Raw genomic sequence first — 17,168 nt, 5'->3', positions numbered from 1 at the left:
CACTAGGCACTAATTAGTGGGGTGCTGGGCATCTCAAAAAATGTGAAGGACTGTCCTCACACACCACCAGGTGTCATGCTTCATCATTGGCAGTCCTCGCTCTCTAGAAACTGCGTTTGTTAGAGAGCGGGCCTACACCTGGAGACAGGGAGGCACTTCTAAAGTCTAAGTGGGGGCCCGTGATAAAGTGATTGCTTAAAAACCAATGTAAACACCAAAATATATTTATTTGCTGGGTATTTATTTGATATTAAAAATCAATGTAGCACCGCAACTATGATTTGTGTAATGTTAATACAATGAAATCAATAAAAAGATTTAAAAAAAAAAAAAATCAATGTGTGGATCTGGGGAACTAGTATCACATCACCACCAGTGTCGTCAACATGTTTCTGCTACACTGGCCCTATGAGTCTGTGGCATTCATCAGGACAAATGAACTAGGGCTCCTATCTAACCAATTCTGATTAGATACTACCACTAAGTAGGATGACCTGTGTCATCCACTACCTAAAGTCGGGTTTTCTTGAAACCTCAAGGCAGGGTCATAATTGCCCCATGGGAAGAGGGTCAGAGAGACCTCTGTAGGCACACTTGCCTCAAGTTGCGTCCCTCGCGTTCTGGGAACAGGAGTGGGCGCTTCTAGGATAACGGCGAGAGACGCACCTTGAGGCTCTAGGGTTTTATGAGGCCAAACTCATGTATTCACATTTTGCGCCTAGTCTGGCAAATCTCTATACTCGTTCCTTTATGAAAAAATACTTTTTCCGGCCAGGTAACCTCTACCTAAGTACTTTAATGCTGTTTAAAAGCTATATAGATGGAATCGTAGCCATCGGTGAAGATAATGAGAAAACAGCTAGCCAGTTTGTAGGCTGGATAAACCAACACAATATACATTTGAAATTGCAGCTCAAATGAGTAGGATTAACAGCGTACCTGGACTCATAATTGGAGTCCAAAGATGAAAAATTGAAAAGTAAGGTATATTTTAAACCGATGGATAAAAACTCTCTTCTATCTCCTGAAAGCTTAGATCTGATAGTGATATGAACATAATTGCCAGGAGATAAATATTAACAAATCCAAAGGAACGGCTCTGGTAGCATAGACCTTAAAAAATAAGATGGTGAACTTACGCAAAAACAAAGACAAAGACATTACCCAATTAAAATCTTAAGTAGAGGCAAAAACTGCCTAAAATACTTAAAGAGTGCCTTATTTAGGAAACATCAGAATTCCTAAAAGAACAGGGTCCTGTGTATCTTCGTACAACAATGAGTAACAGAATTTAAAAAAAACGTAAGCAGGAAGAAAATATGGACAATGCAGTTTAATCAACCATTGTCTTAAAAGGATGAGAAATATGAAGAATCATTCGGTACATACTAAGGCTATGAAGAAGATAACATATTATGATTACGTTATGCTTGAAATCTTCCTAGAGTACAAGGACATCACCCTTGTGGCATCTGGACTGTGTGTAAACGTACAAAATGCCTAAATTTATTGAACTCAAGGCTGGGCCACTTCTCGGAAAAATTGATATTCACAAATTGTAGTTCTGGGGCATAATATACATGATTGTATGTCCATATGGATTAATGTATTTAGCAATATTAAAGTCTAAAGACAGAAAGCTGATGATAGACTGCCACAGCACTAATAAAATGTGTATACTTACTTCGAAATCAGGTATAATTTCCAATAAACCATTTTGGAAAAAGCTACAGCTATATGGATCAATTATATAAAAGACCCTACTGAAAATAAGAAAAAAATGATGATATTTTTCTCAATTCAGTCAGAATACAGGCTTGCAGGATGGCATTGATTGTAATGTGTGAATACAATCTTACATTGAGTGAGGAATATGGACATATGTCCCTTTCACAGAGGGTATTTGTTTCAAATGGTCAATAAGAGAATTTAGTCTCAGGATTGCAAAGATTTATATGTCAGGTTTGTGTCACTTTTCTGATGCAGATCAGATGCAATAATCCTTTTTTGCCGTTTACAAAGTAAAGCAGAAAGGTGTTTGCGTAGCTTTATAAAGAAAAAAAATAAATGTATCGCAATGCATCACATTACTTTGCATTATTTTGCATCAAGTAGTCGTTCCATGGGCGGTGCATGGATGTTCCTATGCATCCACCTATAGATTTGGAAGCAAACCCATATCTACAATGACATATACGGAACTTAAAATTGTACTCGCTGTGGGTCTTGAAGCCAGTGAAGCTCCACCAAGAGGGAGACGAAGCGTGGTCAAGTGAGGTCAAATCATGATGATCTACCAAAAAACAGACCTGCAGAGTACTGGATGATCTGAAGTTTAGCCATCGAACATTTGGAGGCCTAGATCTAACAAACTGCCATGTTCCTGAACCTGTGAAGGCAGTTACTGCATTGACCCAGCACTTCTAAGCAAGCAGGATTAGAAACTGTCCAAGAAACATTGTAGAAAAAACACAAGAGGCAGAGACCGTTTTTACTTGAGTTGCCAGTGACAGAACCTGTTCAGTCCTAGAGGCGAGGTTGCGGACAGATTTAATGGGGTGGTTTCATATCTGGGAGCCAGAAGGTGTAGCTCTAGAGGTCTGCTTTAAATGCACCTAACATAACAAGTGAAATTGTTAGTGCTCAGAGGTGATGCAACAATTGTAGCGTTACAAGAGTAATGCTGCACTTCTGTATTTGTTGAAGGTCAGACAATCGCTTCAACAGCAGGAGCAGTACTAAGACAGCAAATTTCTGGCTTTCGTTGCAAGTCAAGTTATCAAGATGCACATGGGCTGTGAATGGGTGAGTCTCTTTCTTATGCCAATCCTATTTACCCATCTCACCTCAGAGGTGCCTCTCACTATGCTAATAGTCCGACCCTAAAGACTACATTTCAAAAAACTTTAAACAGGATGTAAAACGGCAGCAGAGAATGTGTTATTTAAATATAAGCAATTCAGCATTTTCCAGTTCCAGAATTCTCCTACTGTGGAGGGAGTAATGCAGCTTTTGTAGTAAAAACACAACACATGAACGTTTTGGGGTTATTTTATATTTATAATGTTGCTTTATTCTCTGGCTCCGTCTAGTGGATGGACTCGTCGGGTACCCTGGATCCCTGAGGCTGCTACAATGTGTCTCCACAGGACACCCTACATTTAATAATGTTCAGTAGCTATTTTAGCTTACCCGGGAGAATGTACATCATCCCTCTTCTTCTACAACTCTGAATCATGGTGAAAGATAAACGAGGTTGACATACTCAGGCTAACAATATTCTACCATATACATCTGCCCCTAAAGAAGCAGACCCTAGGGGGGGCATTCCTGCGATGAAGGGGCAGAAAAGCTCTGATATGCCTATAGCTAGTGACATCATGAAGGTGACAGCAGACTCCTGAATGTCCCCAGACTACAAGATAGACTCAGAATGCATACTCTCAGTGTAAAGAGCTGAGGTGCAGTTCATCCCTGCACCCAGTGGAAGGTACCTGCCACTAGGTGTAGGGATCAACAGGGGGGCACCATAGGTTCCCCCAAGGCTGCCATCCGGAGGCCTTGCACACATGGGGGCCCTGCTGAGGACCCCCAAAGTCTGATTCTGACAGCCTTTCTGTGCCTAAAAGGCAAGCACAGAAAGGCTCTTGGAATCTGCCATCATAATCCCTCAGACGGAAAGAGACGCCTGAGGGATTATTAGACGCTTTCCGAATAGTAGAGTGGAGGCCATTTGGAAATCCGGTTCGGATTCCTTTCCGACCAACCCCATCAAAATGGGTTGGTCGGAAAGGAATCCGGACTGCCGATCAGGATGCCTTAAGAATGGCTCCGAACGAGGGTTGGAGCAGCTTCCTACGGCATCGTAATCGGGCCCTTAGTGGTGCATCTGATATGTCAAAAAGGGCACTGAACTATGACCATTTTTGATGGATTGAGCTTGGCTGGCTCAGTGATGGGAATGGAAGTGGACGTGCCATAAACTGAGCTTTAAATTGGGCAGCTAAGCTCCTGGAGGCAATTGGCAGAACCTTCATTACCACTGTCCTGTACATTTGGCTCATTGTGTTTTTAAGATCACATTAAGAGACGGCCACCCCTCATTGAAGATTATTGTAACTCGGAGTGTCCATGTAAAATGGGCCTCTAAGAGTAGCTATCGCAAGATGCTTTATCACAAATTGTATTCCTGTGGCAGTTTTTGTTTAGCAATCTCAATTTGACAGTGCTGTGCCTCCATTACCGTTTTTGTCAACATTACTAAATTGGTAATGACTTATAATTGATATGTGTAGCCCCAGAAGAAAAACACATCACTGTCTGCTCATGACTCTCCATGGACAAATGTTGAGCACACTTCCAGTAGATTTTCAGTGCAACCCTCTGTCCCTTACTTCCTTGTAGTATGCTCTGCATGTGGAGTAGTTGTATGTGCTGTTTTGGCAAGAAAGATGGGGTGCATTCTTACCTTCCCTCACGATCCTCCAGGTGTTGAAGAAAGTCAAGTGGAGTGGAACTTCAGAAGCTGCCCCAGTCAGCGGGCGGTAGCCATCCTCCAGGCGGTATATCGTGGGCTGGATGGAGGTATGAGCATAGCGGAAGGCGATGGAGAACACGTTTGCTACTCTTGGGTCCACCGACTCGTTGTATCCCCGGTAGGTACCAATAATTCGTGCAGCTGCTTCACTGCCCATCAAAAGGGGGATGTAATCTTTGTAGGTGATTTTCTGGAAGATAACAAACATTACAAGGATATTTTATATATAAAATAACAAACAGCCAATGGGCATGCAAGGGCTTTACACAATCTGACACTGCATTGTGCCTATAGTGTTGCAGAAACATGCACATAGAAAGACTAGATGGGTCTGGTGATCTTTGGTTGCATAAATATAGAAGTGCTGTGGTAGTTAATACATCAGGGTATGTTAAAAACTTTCTTTATTGGCATTTAATCTCAATTATAACACACCGCATGTTAATACATCAGGGTAGCTATGACTGACCTCTTTAGGCCCATGGCACAGAGTTTAGGTGCCTAGGTTATTGGCAGCCGCTGCTGTCCAATGAGGACAAGCTAATGTGAGATTACACATTTGTGGTCTTTTGATCTGGCGTGCTTTCTGCACTTGCAATGTTACACAGCATAGTGTCACCAGAACAGGCTCACTCTCACTGTTGCACATCATAGTGTCACCAGCACAAGTTTACTCTCATTGGTACACAGCATTGTACCACCAGCACAGGTTCACTCTCATTGTTCCCCCATCAACCCCCCATCCAAGACCCCCCCAAATGGATGAAAAATCTTAGACAGATCTCCATGACCGACTTTAAAAAAAGGGTAGGCTCACTCCTGCCTACCTCCACAGATGATCTCTCTACAATGCAACTCACCACTCACTATAACTCTACTATGACTTCCATCCTAAATCAATTAGCCCCCCTGAAACTAAAAAAATCCAGGAACACTCCGTCCAGATCCCGGTTTAACTCAGACATCAATGCTGAAAGAAGACAATTAAGAGCCACAGAACAACGATGGAGGAACAGACCCTCAACAGGCATCCACGAGCAACTCAAAGTAACCCGAAGGAAATACAAAAAACACATTAACAACGAAAAAATCACCTTCTTCTGCACCGCCCTGTACAATGCGAAAAACAGACCCAAAGAACTATTCAATATCATCAGACAACAAACATCCAAACCCTCTGCTGCCCCAGGCCAGTCCTCCAAAGACCTGTGTGACAACTTCGCCAACTTCTTCATAGACAAAATCACCAAGATTGAGCTCTCTCTAGACCTCAACCCCAACACCTCTTGCATATTCTCAACCCCAGAAACCGAAGCCAATGCTCGCAAACACCCTATGAAAGTCTGGAAATCTTTCAACCCCATACTGGAAACTGAGATTCTCAATCTGATCGCCACCTCCAAACCTGCAGCTCACGCATTAGATCCTTTACCCACTCAATTGACAAAGAAACTGAAACTCTCCATAGCTCCATACTAGTGTAAGATCATTAACAGCTCCCTGAGAACCGGTATCATTGCTGACTGTCTCAAAGCCGGCCAAGTTACTCCACTCCCGAAAAACCTGGCCTTGACTCTGACAATCTTAACAACTGCAGACCCATCTCCAATCTCTCCCTCCTTGCCAAAATTCTTGAAAAGTGCGTTCTTTCACAATTGACTCAGCACATGGACAGCATCAACCTTCTAGATCCCCAACAATCGGGTGTTCAGAAAAGGTTGTAGCACTGAGACGCGATCCTCAACATTATGGATGACATTCACAAATCTCTAGATACTGACAAATGCTGCCTACTCATCCTCCTGGACTTATCGGCAGCCTTAGACACGGTGGATCACAATCTTCTCATCAAGGCTCTCCGAGATAGGGTGGGAGCAGACGAGGTGGTCTTACAGTGGTTCTCTTCCTTCTTACACAACCGCTCCCAAAGGATAAAAATCAAAACCTTCACATCTGACTCTCATCCTGTCAATGGAGGTGTCCACCAAGGATCAGTGCTCTCCCCTCAACTATTCATCATTTAAATGGAACCCCTCACCTCCATACTCAAAAAAAGCCAACATCACCTTCCACCTCTAGGCAGACGACCGCCAGATCTATCTGGAAACGTCCTCCTTTGAAGATATTCAGAGACTAAACAAAACTCTTAAAGAAGTCCAGCATTGGCTATCCATGAACCACCTCAAACTCAACCAAGACAAAACTGAAATTCTCCATCTCCAACAAAGACGAAAACCCACAAATCATGGAATGGCTTAAAGAAATCGATGCTCTCAACTGTAATCTCACTCGGGCTAACTCCACTAGATCAATAGGAATTACTCTAGACCCCAAACTTGACATGGTCAGTCACATCAAGGACTCCTCAAAGAGTGCCTTCTATAATCTGAAGCTTCTCGACAAAATAAAACCCCTCATCCTGCCCAACGACCTCAAACAAGCCACCCAATCCCTGGTGTTATCCAGACTCGACTACGGTAATGCTATCCTCTCTGGTACAGCAAAATCCCACCTAGCCCCCCTCAAAATAACTCTAAACGCAGCAGCCAGAATGGTCACCGAAGGCAGGAAATTTGAGCATATTGCACCCGCACCCAAAGATCTAAAATGGCTCCCAATAGAAATGTGTGCCAGTTTCAGACCTGCCTACCTCACGCACAAAGCCCTCCACACAGGTGAACCTGACTACCTGGCCTCCAAACTCAAAAAGGCTGGCCAGACTAGGAACCTCAGGAGTTCCAACTCCCTTCTGCTCATTCCTATGAAAACACGCAAACAGAAAACTGCTGCACGTTCCTTCTCCGGAAACGCACCCAGAATCTGGAACTCCATCCCAGCAGACATAAGGACTATCCCGTCCTTTGTCAAATTAAAAAACACTCCTAAAATACCTCTTCCTCAACCTTGCCTTCCCGGACAGGTAAACAGCGCTAAAGGGCTCATTCCTGAATTCCGCAACACCACCACACCTGTCACCATAATCTACCTCCTCCTAGAATCCTTTCGCCCCTCCATGCTCCTTCCCTTCCTGAAAATGGTTCTGTGCAAGACAATCATGCACTCTGCAAGGCTCTCAGGACTGCCCTGCCTCCTTGTTACACTACACGCCGGGATTTCTGAACTGATATGTACACTGATGATTATTTGTGATTCCTGTACTATAAATGCTGTAAAGCGCTCCGATACCCTCGGGTCTGGCTAGCGCTATATAAAACTCCGAAAATAAAAAATAAATAAAACATTGTTATACAGTATAGTATCACTAGCACAGGTTTACTCTCATTGTTATACAGTATAGTATCACCAGCACAGGTCCACTGTCATTGTTACACAGTATAGTATCACTAGCACAGGTTCACTCTCATTGTTATACAGTATAGTATCACCAGCACAGGTTCTGTCTCACTGGTACACAGTATACTATCTCCTGCACTGGTTAACTCTCATTGTTACACAGTATAGTATCACTAACACATGACCACTCCCACTATTACCAGCACATGATCACTCTCACTATCACAGAATGCAGCCTCAACAGCTGTTCCGTAGCACAGTATCAACAGCATATGATACCTCTCACTATTACATAATACAGTATCAGGAGCACAAGATCACTTACACTGCTACACAATCCAGGATAGTATCTCATGCACAGAACCACTCTCACTGTTACACAGATAACTCAGAAAATTAGACAGTCAATACAGTATCACCAGTATTGGATCACTCTCACTCTTTGTAAACTATAGCATAGTTTCACCAGGAATGGATCAATCTGTGTTACAATGTACTCTGACTGCTTCACAGTGTGTAGAGTTTACCCTGCACTGTTTCACTAACATTGTTACCCAGTACAGTGTACTCAATACTAGATCACTCCCATTGTTGCACTTGTGTTTGTACGAGGGGGCATCAACCCCGCATGGAAAGGATTTAGTTCCATCTTTGACCCAGTCACAAAGAAATAGGATTGTCCAACCAAGAAAGCTGCAGTCCAACAGGCTTTAAAGGTGGATGTGCTATGTAGTATGGTTTAGCTTTCCATGTCGGTCAGTTCTGCTATTATGCAATTACGAATTACATTCAACCACGATACTGCACTATAAATGCACCAGTCAATATATAAAATGCTTCCCTCACATCCTTTGCAGGAATTAATTCAGTCAAATCCTACTGTGAAATATATCTGCTGAGGTTGACACTAAAGCTGGTGCAGCTAACATTGGGGTCAGTGTCTGGACTGTAGAAAGTATCTTAAAATCCTTCTCTGGTGGGGACTGGCAACCTGGGTGCATAAAACTGCCTGCCACTAATATTAGACCTAGTCAGGCCATGGTATTCAATCAGAATGTATCTGCTACTTTCAGGCACATTAAATGCGCTACACTCACATAGAAGATTAGAGTTTTTGGCATAAACAACGCAAATTCAACAGGGTTTCAAATTCAGTCAAATAAATGTACTTATTGGAATACCTGGAGAATGCCTCCTACAACTTTTCTGGCTTCCTGGTAGAGAGTTTCTCCTGTCCATCGAGGGTTCATCCGCTGCAGCTCCCTGGCCACACGGTTGTGTTCTCGCATGAAAAGTGTGTGAAAGGCTACGAGGCCTGGTTGCTCACTCGTCCTGGGATCACCTTTATGTAAAGAAAAGCATTATACACAAAATTGGTAATCCTGTCATTTAACAACAATAATACAGAGCAAAGTATTATTTTCTCTAAGGCTGCATAGAATTCAGACTGGGCAGATGTTGGAAATAACCATCTTTTATATGGCATTCCCCCAGGTCGCTGCATTGACTGTTTTTGCTGCAGTGGAAAAAATGCCTGTGTTTCCTCTTTCAACATAATGAAATTGGCATACCCCCAATTTGCATATTTAACTTACCTATAAGTCCCTAGTATATGCTTCACAAAGTGTATCCAGTCCCTGTTAGTTAAATGTCTCCAGTGGACTGCAGCACTCATTGTTTTACCCACTGCAGTGATTCAGGAATCCCGACCCCAGGCCTACCCTGGCAAAGCAGTTTTAAAACTGCCAATTTGACCTATCAAAATGAACCCTGTAGACAAGTCTAAACCTGTATTTGAAATGCTAATATGTCATCCCTAAGGTAGGCCTTAGTGCCCATCAAGACAGAATGCATGGTATTTAAAATGAGAACATATAAAAGTGTAATGCCCCACATGTCCTTACAGTAAGAAAGCCTAAAATCTATTTTCATAGTGGCAAGCCTGGCTCCTTCTATACTGAAACACTGGATTACATTATTACACTTTTGAATAAGTTTTTATTTTGGTTTAGTAAAAGCTACAAATTAATCAGAAAACTCTTTTTAATAGTTAGACCTACCCAGGCAAAGCAGTTTTAAAACTGCCAATTTGACCTATCAAAATGAACTCTTTGGACAAGTCTAAACCTGTATTTGAAATGCTAATATATCATCCCTAAGGTAGGCCTTAGTGCCCATCAAGACAGAATGCATGGTATTTAAAATGAGAACATATAAAAGTGTAATGCCCCACATGTCCTTACAGTAAGAAAGCCTAAAATCTATTTTCATAGTGGCAAGCCTGGCTCCTTCTATACTGAAACACTGGATTACATTATTACACTTTTGAATACGTTTTTATTTTCGTTTAGTAAAAGCTACAAATTAATCAGAAAACTTTTTTTAATAGTTAGACTAAATCAAAGTTAATAAAGAAGATTTAATCAAAGTATTAAGGAAAAGGTATTTTAGAAAATCAACTTTTCCCTACCTGTAGCCTCTAAGGCCTTTCTGTAAGTATTTTAACTATCAGCTGGCAGCTGATGGCTCCCCTGTAGTGAGGTGTGAATTGCTCTCATGAAAAGGACAGGGCCTTGGGCGTATGTAGGGGTTCTCCTTTCCTTGACAGGATGACTTGGAAAATGTGCCCAGGCACTTGGTAGACTTAAAATGTGTCGACCTACCCTGTCTAAGGTAGATGTAGCTCACACCTAGGACAGACCCCCCGGCATTGGCCCTCAAGCCAAGCTGGCACCGATCCCTACAGGAGAGGGAGCTGCCTCAGAACCACAAGGGAAGGGCTGCCCATTCCCATGACCCATTTCTCTATGTCACCCCTGATTGATTGGATAGTTCCTGTGCATTATTTATATTTCCAGTGCAGTATGTTTTTCTATTTCACTTTAGGGACCTTTCTTCCTTATAACAAAAATGGGTAGCGTCACCCCTAAGAACTTCTCCCCCATTGCTTAGGAAGTGGCTAGGAGTTACACCCAACCACAGGCTGGTGCCAGTCATAAATATGAAATCCTCAGTACCCTCCTCAGGTCACTTCTCGGCCTGTGGAAGAACAGAAGAGAACTGGACCTGTTTTCTGTGACCAGAGAGGAGACCTGAAAACTGCACTTGCTCTATCTAATGTACACAGAACAAAGAAGTGGACCCCAAGGTTCATCGCGCTGACCTCCTCTTTGGGCTATAGGGACACACAAGCTTCAAGATGCCTTTTCATGCATTCTCATCTCCTCAGTCCTAAGTTAGCATGCTGCTGAAGTGAATATTGATCCCCAGGTGCTGTCCTTGTGGCCCTGGACACTTCGCTGGTGTCAAAGTGTACTCTAAACGTTTGCTGAAACTTGGGACTCAGAAACTTTTTGCTAACTCTTTGCCCTGAGAACCAGCGTGGGACTGAGAACAACTCGCCAAGCTGATCCACAAGGGTGCATTGCTGTTGGGGTGAGTTTCCTGCAATCTTGCTGTGTTCTTGTCCGCAGCAGCAAATCTGATTTAGTGGTACCGCCGTCGACCAGCATCGGTTGATGTCCAATCCTCTTTAACCACAGCCTGCAGCCTTTTCCCACGGAGGAAATTCAAACTACAGAAACGTTTGTACGTTCAAAGGTCAAAAGATTCCCTGAACCAAGCTACCGCCTGTATCCGACAGACGTTGAGAGCAATTTGGAGGCAAAACCTGAACTTTTCCTACTCTTTACTTTCCCTCCTTCGTCAAAGACTTCACAGAAACCATGGACTTCGGTTCCCCGTTGATGTAGAGCACAGCTTCTACCACATCCTGCTGACTTATCTGGCTGAAGCCTTTTGGGTCCAAAAAGATTTCTAAACGCAAAGGTAACTTTTTGACAGCGACATATTCGGTCCATGTATCCCATCCGTGCTACATAACTTTCAGCCTTAATACCTAACCTTGTCCCGGTCATGTGCAACCCAGAGGACTGCGGTTGGATTGTAACTCTTTTTAGTACTAGTTTATAATTCACAATTTTAGAATTAATAACTCTGGTTCTATTTATTAGGTGTTGTCAATTTTGTGTCATTTTATTTAATAAATTCACTCTATTTTTCTAAATTGGTTTGGGATTTTTTCTGTGTTGTGTTTTGACTTTATTACTGTTTGAATACTGCATAAATAAATTATTAATTGCCTCTAAGTTAAGCCTGTCTACTCCATAGCTATCAGGAGGGTGAGCTCAGGTTAGTTTAGTGACTTTCATGGTTCACCTTGACAAGGATTGTGGAAGTTATTTGAGGTGGGTACTCATCCCCCCTCAACTAATACCTCAATTTCTTATACCAAGAGAGTTGGCATTTGTATCTAATGCAGAAGTTGGATACCATCGGGGCATCACAGGTATATTGAGGGAGTGCACATTCTGCTCATAAAGAGGTATCTTGACAGTATTGATAGTTAGGATATGCTTGCCATTGCACAACTCACTGTTACTTATTAAATCACTCTCTGAAAGATTAATGCCACATTAGACCCACTGAGTCTGGTTTATGTTTGAGCTCCCTCTAGTATGTCTTGGGTCGGAAAGCAAGTTGTTATCGCCTAACATGTGCCAAAGAGCTCTGCATCACAGTACCTGTTCCTTAGTTTTCCATTTTGGCCCCACCTGTCTTGTTTAAGTGCCTCGGAATTGTTGGTGGGTACTCTGATTAATTGCTGCCATTAACTCATTGGATTGACTAGGTCACTGTAGGTCATCACTGATTTTGTGTAATGGTTGAGCAGGTCATCATCACTATTGGTGCTGGTTTCATGGCTTCCACATTAACATCAACAGAAAGATCCAGCTACTTCACTCTATCCAGTTGTACAAGGTTTGGGTAGACAGAAATATATGAGGCAGATTATAAAATGTATGCAGTCTCCGGCAGTCACTGAAGAGTGCCGGTTAAAGTCCTCGCCATGGCCCACAAGTCTGTCATGGGCAGTTCACCAAGCAACAACAGAACATCAGGAAACCAAATTGGCCAACAAGAAATGTTACTATCACCAACAACATGGCTGTCTCCACGCTCAAAAGATCTTTTTTTACTTTTTGCCTTTATGTGCGATATGTAAGTGTATTCATTCATCCATTTGTTCTCATACGTCTAGAAAATAAATTGCAAATAATGGTGTTCCTTTTTGAATTGCCATCCATGGCACTGTTTGTTCATGGTACCATAGTTACAGGTTTTCCTAAATGTTGGCTGTTACCCAAAGCTCGGTTTCTTCTGTTTTGCAGCGTCGCACAACACTCTTGTTTCTTTCTCTTCATTTCACATATCTTATCTTTAATCTCTACCTCTTTACATTTGGACAAGGAGTTTATATCTATATCCATACTTGTCTCTATTTTTATAACTGTACATATATAGAGATATATTTCAGTATAAATCTATATCTATTTAAATTGAAAGTGTTTGTATACCTATATTTATGTTAATACCCATTTATGTATTCCTCTCTTTCGTTACACTTATTTATTTATTTATTTATTATTACCATAATTTTTCCTTCCCTTACATATCTGTGTTTACATATTCCCTTATGCACTTTTTCCTCCATTTATTTACATTTCATTCTCTATCAATCTCCCTCATATCTTTCAATTTTTTTGTTTTTTAATCTTCCTCACTTTATTCCTTTTCCATATCTTTCTATTTATAATTATTTCAATAATATTTATATATTGGAATATGTATATTTATTAACTTATTATATCTTATTCTCGTTCTTGCCATTTTCTTTATACCATATAAGATATCTTATGTAACTTTAAATCTTTCTGTCTTCTGTGATAATAATATATTATATATTTAAAATGTTAACTGATAATCCTACATCTTCATGTGTATGTATCCATTATCAATGGTATTAATAAAACATTTCGACACAAAAGAAAAAAAAAACAATGCTTCTCACCACTCAAGAAACATGGAATGCCCGAAGATCTGTTGGTTAGGACGCAGAAGTCTTCTCCCATGGTGTTGAAGGGAAGATACTCTCGGCCGTTATCAGTAAATCTCTGGTTAACAGCCAACAGCCCAAACTGGTTTGTCGGATCCCTAAGTCTGGTTGCCAATGCCATGTCACTTCCATACACTTGGCTTCCATCAATAAATGATGTCAAAATGTTAATCTGTTCACGGACAGGTGATCCTTCGTTGCAAGCTGGAGCCGAGCGGAATAAAGGAATGCAGTCACTTCTGTTTGAAATCCTTGGATCATTGGGTGGAATCTGCATTAAAAACATCACAGTAGAAGATGGTCTGTTATTCTGATGTATGATATGATGGCAATTTATTATAGGACGAGATGACATCTTTAGGTAAATACACAAAGTAAATTGGAATCTGAGTATTAATGACACGTTGAAGGAACTGGATATTTGGTAGTTACTTGAATGGTTTATCTAGGATAGAGCTTACCTGATGAGTTGTTAGAGGTAGAGATAGGGCAGTGGTTTAGGACTGTGGTTATTGGCAGTGGAGATATAGAAACATCTTACAATGTAGAGTTTTTTTGTGTTTTGCGTGTATTAAAGGAGAATACTTCGAACCGCAGAGGATACTTTTTATACGTAAGTGTGGGCTGATGGTTCTTTGTATGTATTAACACAGGTGAATATTTAAACATGCCTCAATGGGAAAGAAGAAGTAGAGATCTCGTATGGGTTCTATGGACACAGCTTTGAAGGTGGTGATCATAAACCACCATGGATGAATTTTAAGAGGCAGAGATATAGGAGGCTGGTGTTCTTTGATTAGGCTACCGGAGATACAGGGGCATCAGTAAGAGAAAGTTGAGGTACAACTCGTATGGGGAGGCTTGTAAGAAACATTAAAAGGAGAGCCTTGAAAGCTCTGAGGTAGCTCTATGGCTAGAGTAATGAAGAGAAAGACATTGACATCCTAGAGGATATTTATTTATTGAATTTTTAAACAATTATTTATCAGCACCCTAGGCTTCATTTAAATGTTATTTTGGTAAATAGAAGATACAGAGACTCTTTGATTTTGATTTTGGTATGCAAAATTTCAGGGTCTACAGATAGGTTGTCCCAGGTGGCAATATACTGATGGTTGTATTGATTGATTTTTGGCATTGAATGTCTGGAAGGTGTGAGAAAGTGCCATCTTTCTTGCATGGTATGCTCCCACTTTTTGCTGAATTGCTGAATATACTTTGACTGAGTGTGCCCTGGACTCCTGCCAATCAGGTGCCCAGGGCCTATGTTCCTTCCTTAAAACCTAAAACCAAAATTGGCAAACCCTGGCCACATGCATGTCAGCCCCTAGTCAATGGTACCCTAGGTACCCAGGGCCATGTGATCAGGAAAGGCCTCTAAGGGCTGCAGCACTTATTGTGCCACCCTTAGAGGCCCTGTGCCCTAACACAAACACACTCCCCTTGCAGGCTGAGTGTCTGGGTACAAGACAAAACATGGCACACATCTCTTTGTGCCATGCCCACAACCTACACTGCCCTGGCATACATCAGCCACCCCTCTAGCTGGGTGCCCTATGCCAGTGGTGTGGGCACAGGAGCATGAACCCTGTGCCCCTACAGTACCCAGGTCCATTCCTGGGCACTGTAAGTGCAGTGCTGCCATTTAAGAGTATATGGTGCTGGGAGCTCGTCAAACATGAACTCCACAGCACCATGATGGCAACACTGAAGACTGAGAAGTTTGGTATCAAACTTCTCAGCACATTAAACCCGCACTGATGCCAGTGTGGGATTTAATGTACAATGCACTACAGGGGACATCTTAGAGATGCCCCCTGAAACCTAACTTACAATCCACGTCTTGTCTGAGAGGCTGCCTAGGCTACCACACAGCAGACATGTTGCTTGACCCCTGGGTGGAGGGCCCCCGCTCTCCTGGGCCTGCAACAATGCTCATCCTGGGCAAGGTGCTAGGTCTCCTCCCCCAGGATGGGCAGGGGGAAGCTTCAAAGGCATGCCGCCTTTGTGAGCTTCTCCAGGCCACTTGCTGTACTCAGCAACTGGCACCCAGCGGTTCTGAGCCCCACTCTGGTGGGAAGACTGGCTGTGAACTCCAAGTAAGGACAGTGGATGTGCCAGCCCTGCCAACCCCACCCCTCAGGTGGGTGAGGCGAGGTGAAGCACATCTCTGGGCCCTCGCCATCTTGAAGATGGGGAGCCCTACCCAATCAGGACTAGGCCACTGCCCCCCTCCCACAGGAGAGTGGCAGGATAGGGGGTGAACCCACCCCAGGACAGGGACCCAGTGGTCCCTGCCCTTTACCTACCTGTAACACCCCTACATTTAGTATTTAGGGGCACCCTGAACCTTCCTTCCTCAGATTCCAGATTCTAAAACAGCAAAAAAGATCAAGAAGAAAGAAAACCCGCCGTGCAGCTGCTAAGAAGAGGCAGGCACCAACTGCTTTGGCCCCAGCCCTACCGGCCTGTCGACCCTCGAACCTGCTCCTGCTAAATCCCGGCAACTCCTGTGGCCAGCAACCTCACAGACCCTGGAGGACCTGGCTACCTTGTGACTTTGAGCACCTGGGACTCCCATGAGCAGTGGCTTTGCTCAAAGCAAGTATCTAACCCCTGGCACCAGCCCGGCATTGCGAACCCTGCACACTCTGTACCCGCCAAGCCTGGCCTGTGCTGGAGTGGACAAAGACCCAAAGGACGTCCCCCCGGAGACTGTGACCCCGAATCCAGCACCCAAGGACCCAACTCGATGCTCCTGACGACGCCTGTAGCCTCAGAACGAGGGACCCCCCTACCGCGATCAACAGAGGGTAACATTTCCCAACACCAAAAGGCACCCCTGCACCCGGCGCCCTGCGGCCCCCTGTGCCCGATTCCTGGGTACTACCTATCCTGCAACTACCCAACTTACCTCTCGAAGTGGTGGGCGCACCTGAAGAATCTTCGTCCCCGAGCTTGCAGCCTTCGTTTGTACTTGAGCTTTTCCATTGCAATCCATTGAGCGCCCAAAAGCTCAAAAGCACCCTGCACCCAGCCGCCCGAGTGGCCCTGGTAGTGTAACTTCTACTCCTACCTAATTCCCCATTTGCCCTGAGCAAGTGACCAGGAGCCCAGCTCCCACAGCCGCGTGGCCTGCTAGTCAGCAGCCACCAACCAAGGGCCCCCTGCCTCCTATAGGATAACATTGGGCCTAACTCACTCTGCACCCGGCTGCCCCTGTGCAGCTGAGGGTGTAACAACTGTACTTACCTGAACCTGGGAGACCCCTGAGTCTATGCCCAGAACCTTAACTCTGTCAGTCGAGTACTTACCCAAAAGCCGATAACTCACTTTTCTTCCATAGGGTAACATTGACTGTTTTTTCTTGAAATTTCTTCT

General features: G+C 43.3%; 1 protein-coding gene across 1 annotated transcript in view; it reads right to left on the bottom strand.

The window, feature by feature from the left end:
* LOC146859094 (eosinophil peroxidase-like) overlaps window positions 1-17,168 on the bottom strand; it is a 47,308-nt gene that overhangs the window by 8,700 nt on the left and 21,440 nt on the right. The window contains exons 8-10 of the mRNA XM_085649748.1: window positions 13,743-14,058; window positions 9,013-9,173; window positions 4,469-4,727 (exon numbers count right to left, since the gene is read on the bottom strand). Of these exons, the coding sequence (XP_085505874.1) occupies window positions 4,469-4,727; window positions 9,013-9,173; window positions 13,743-14,058 (736 nt within the window). The remainder of the gene's footprint in view (window positions 1-4,468; window positions 4,728-9,012; window positions 9,174-13,742; window positions 14,059-17,168) is intronic.

This window comes from Triturus cristatus, chromosome 3_2 (genome assembly GCF_964204655.1).
Source record: "Triturus cristatus chromosome 3_2, aTriCri1.1, whole genome shotgun sequence".
Taxonomy (NCBI): Eukaryota; Metazoa; Chordata; class Amphibia; order Caudata; family Salamandridae; genus Triturus; species Triturus cristatus.
The sequence above is the reverse complement of the archived record's forward strand: the minus strand, read 5'-3'. Positions and strand labels throughout refer to the sequence as shown.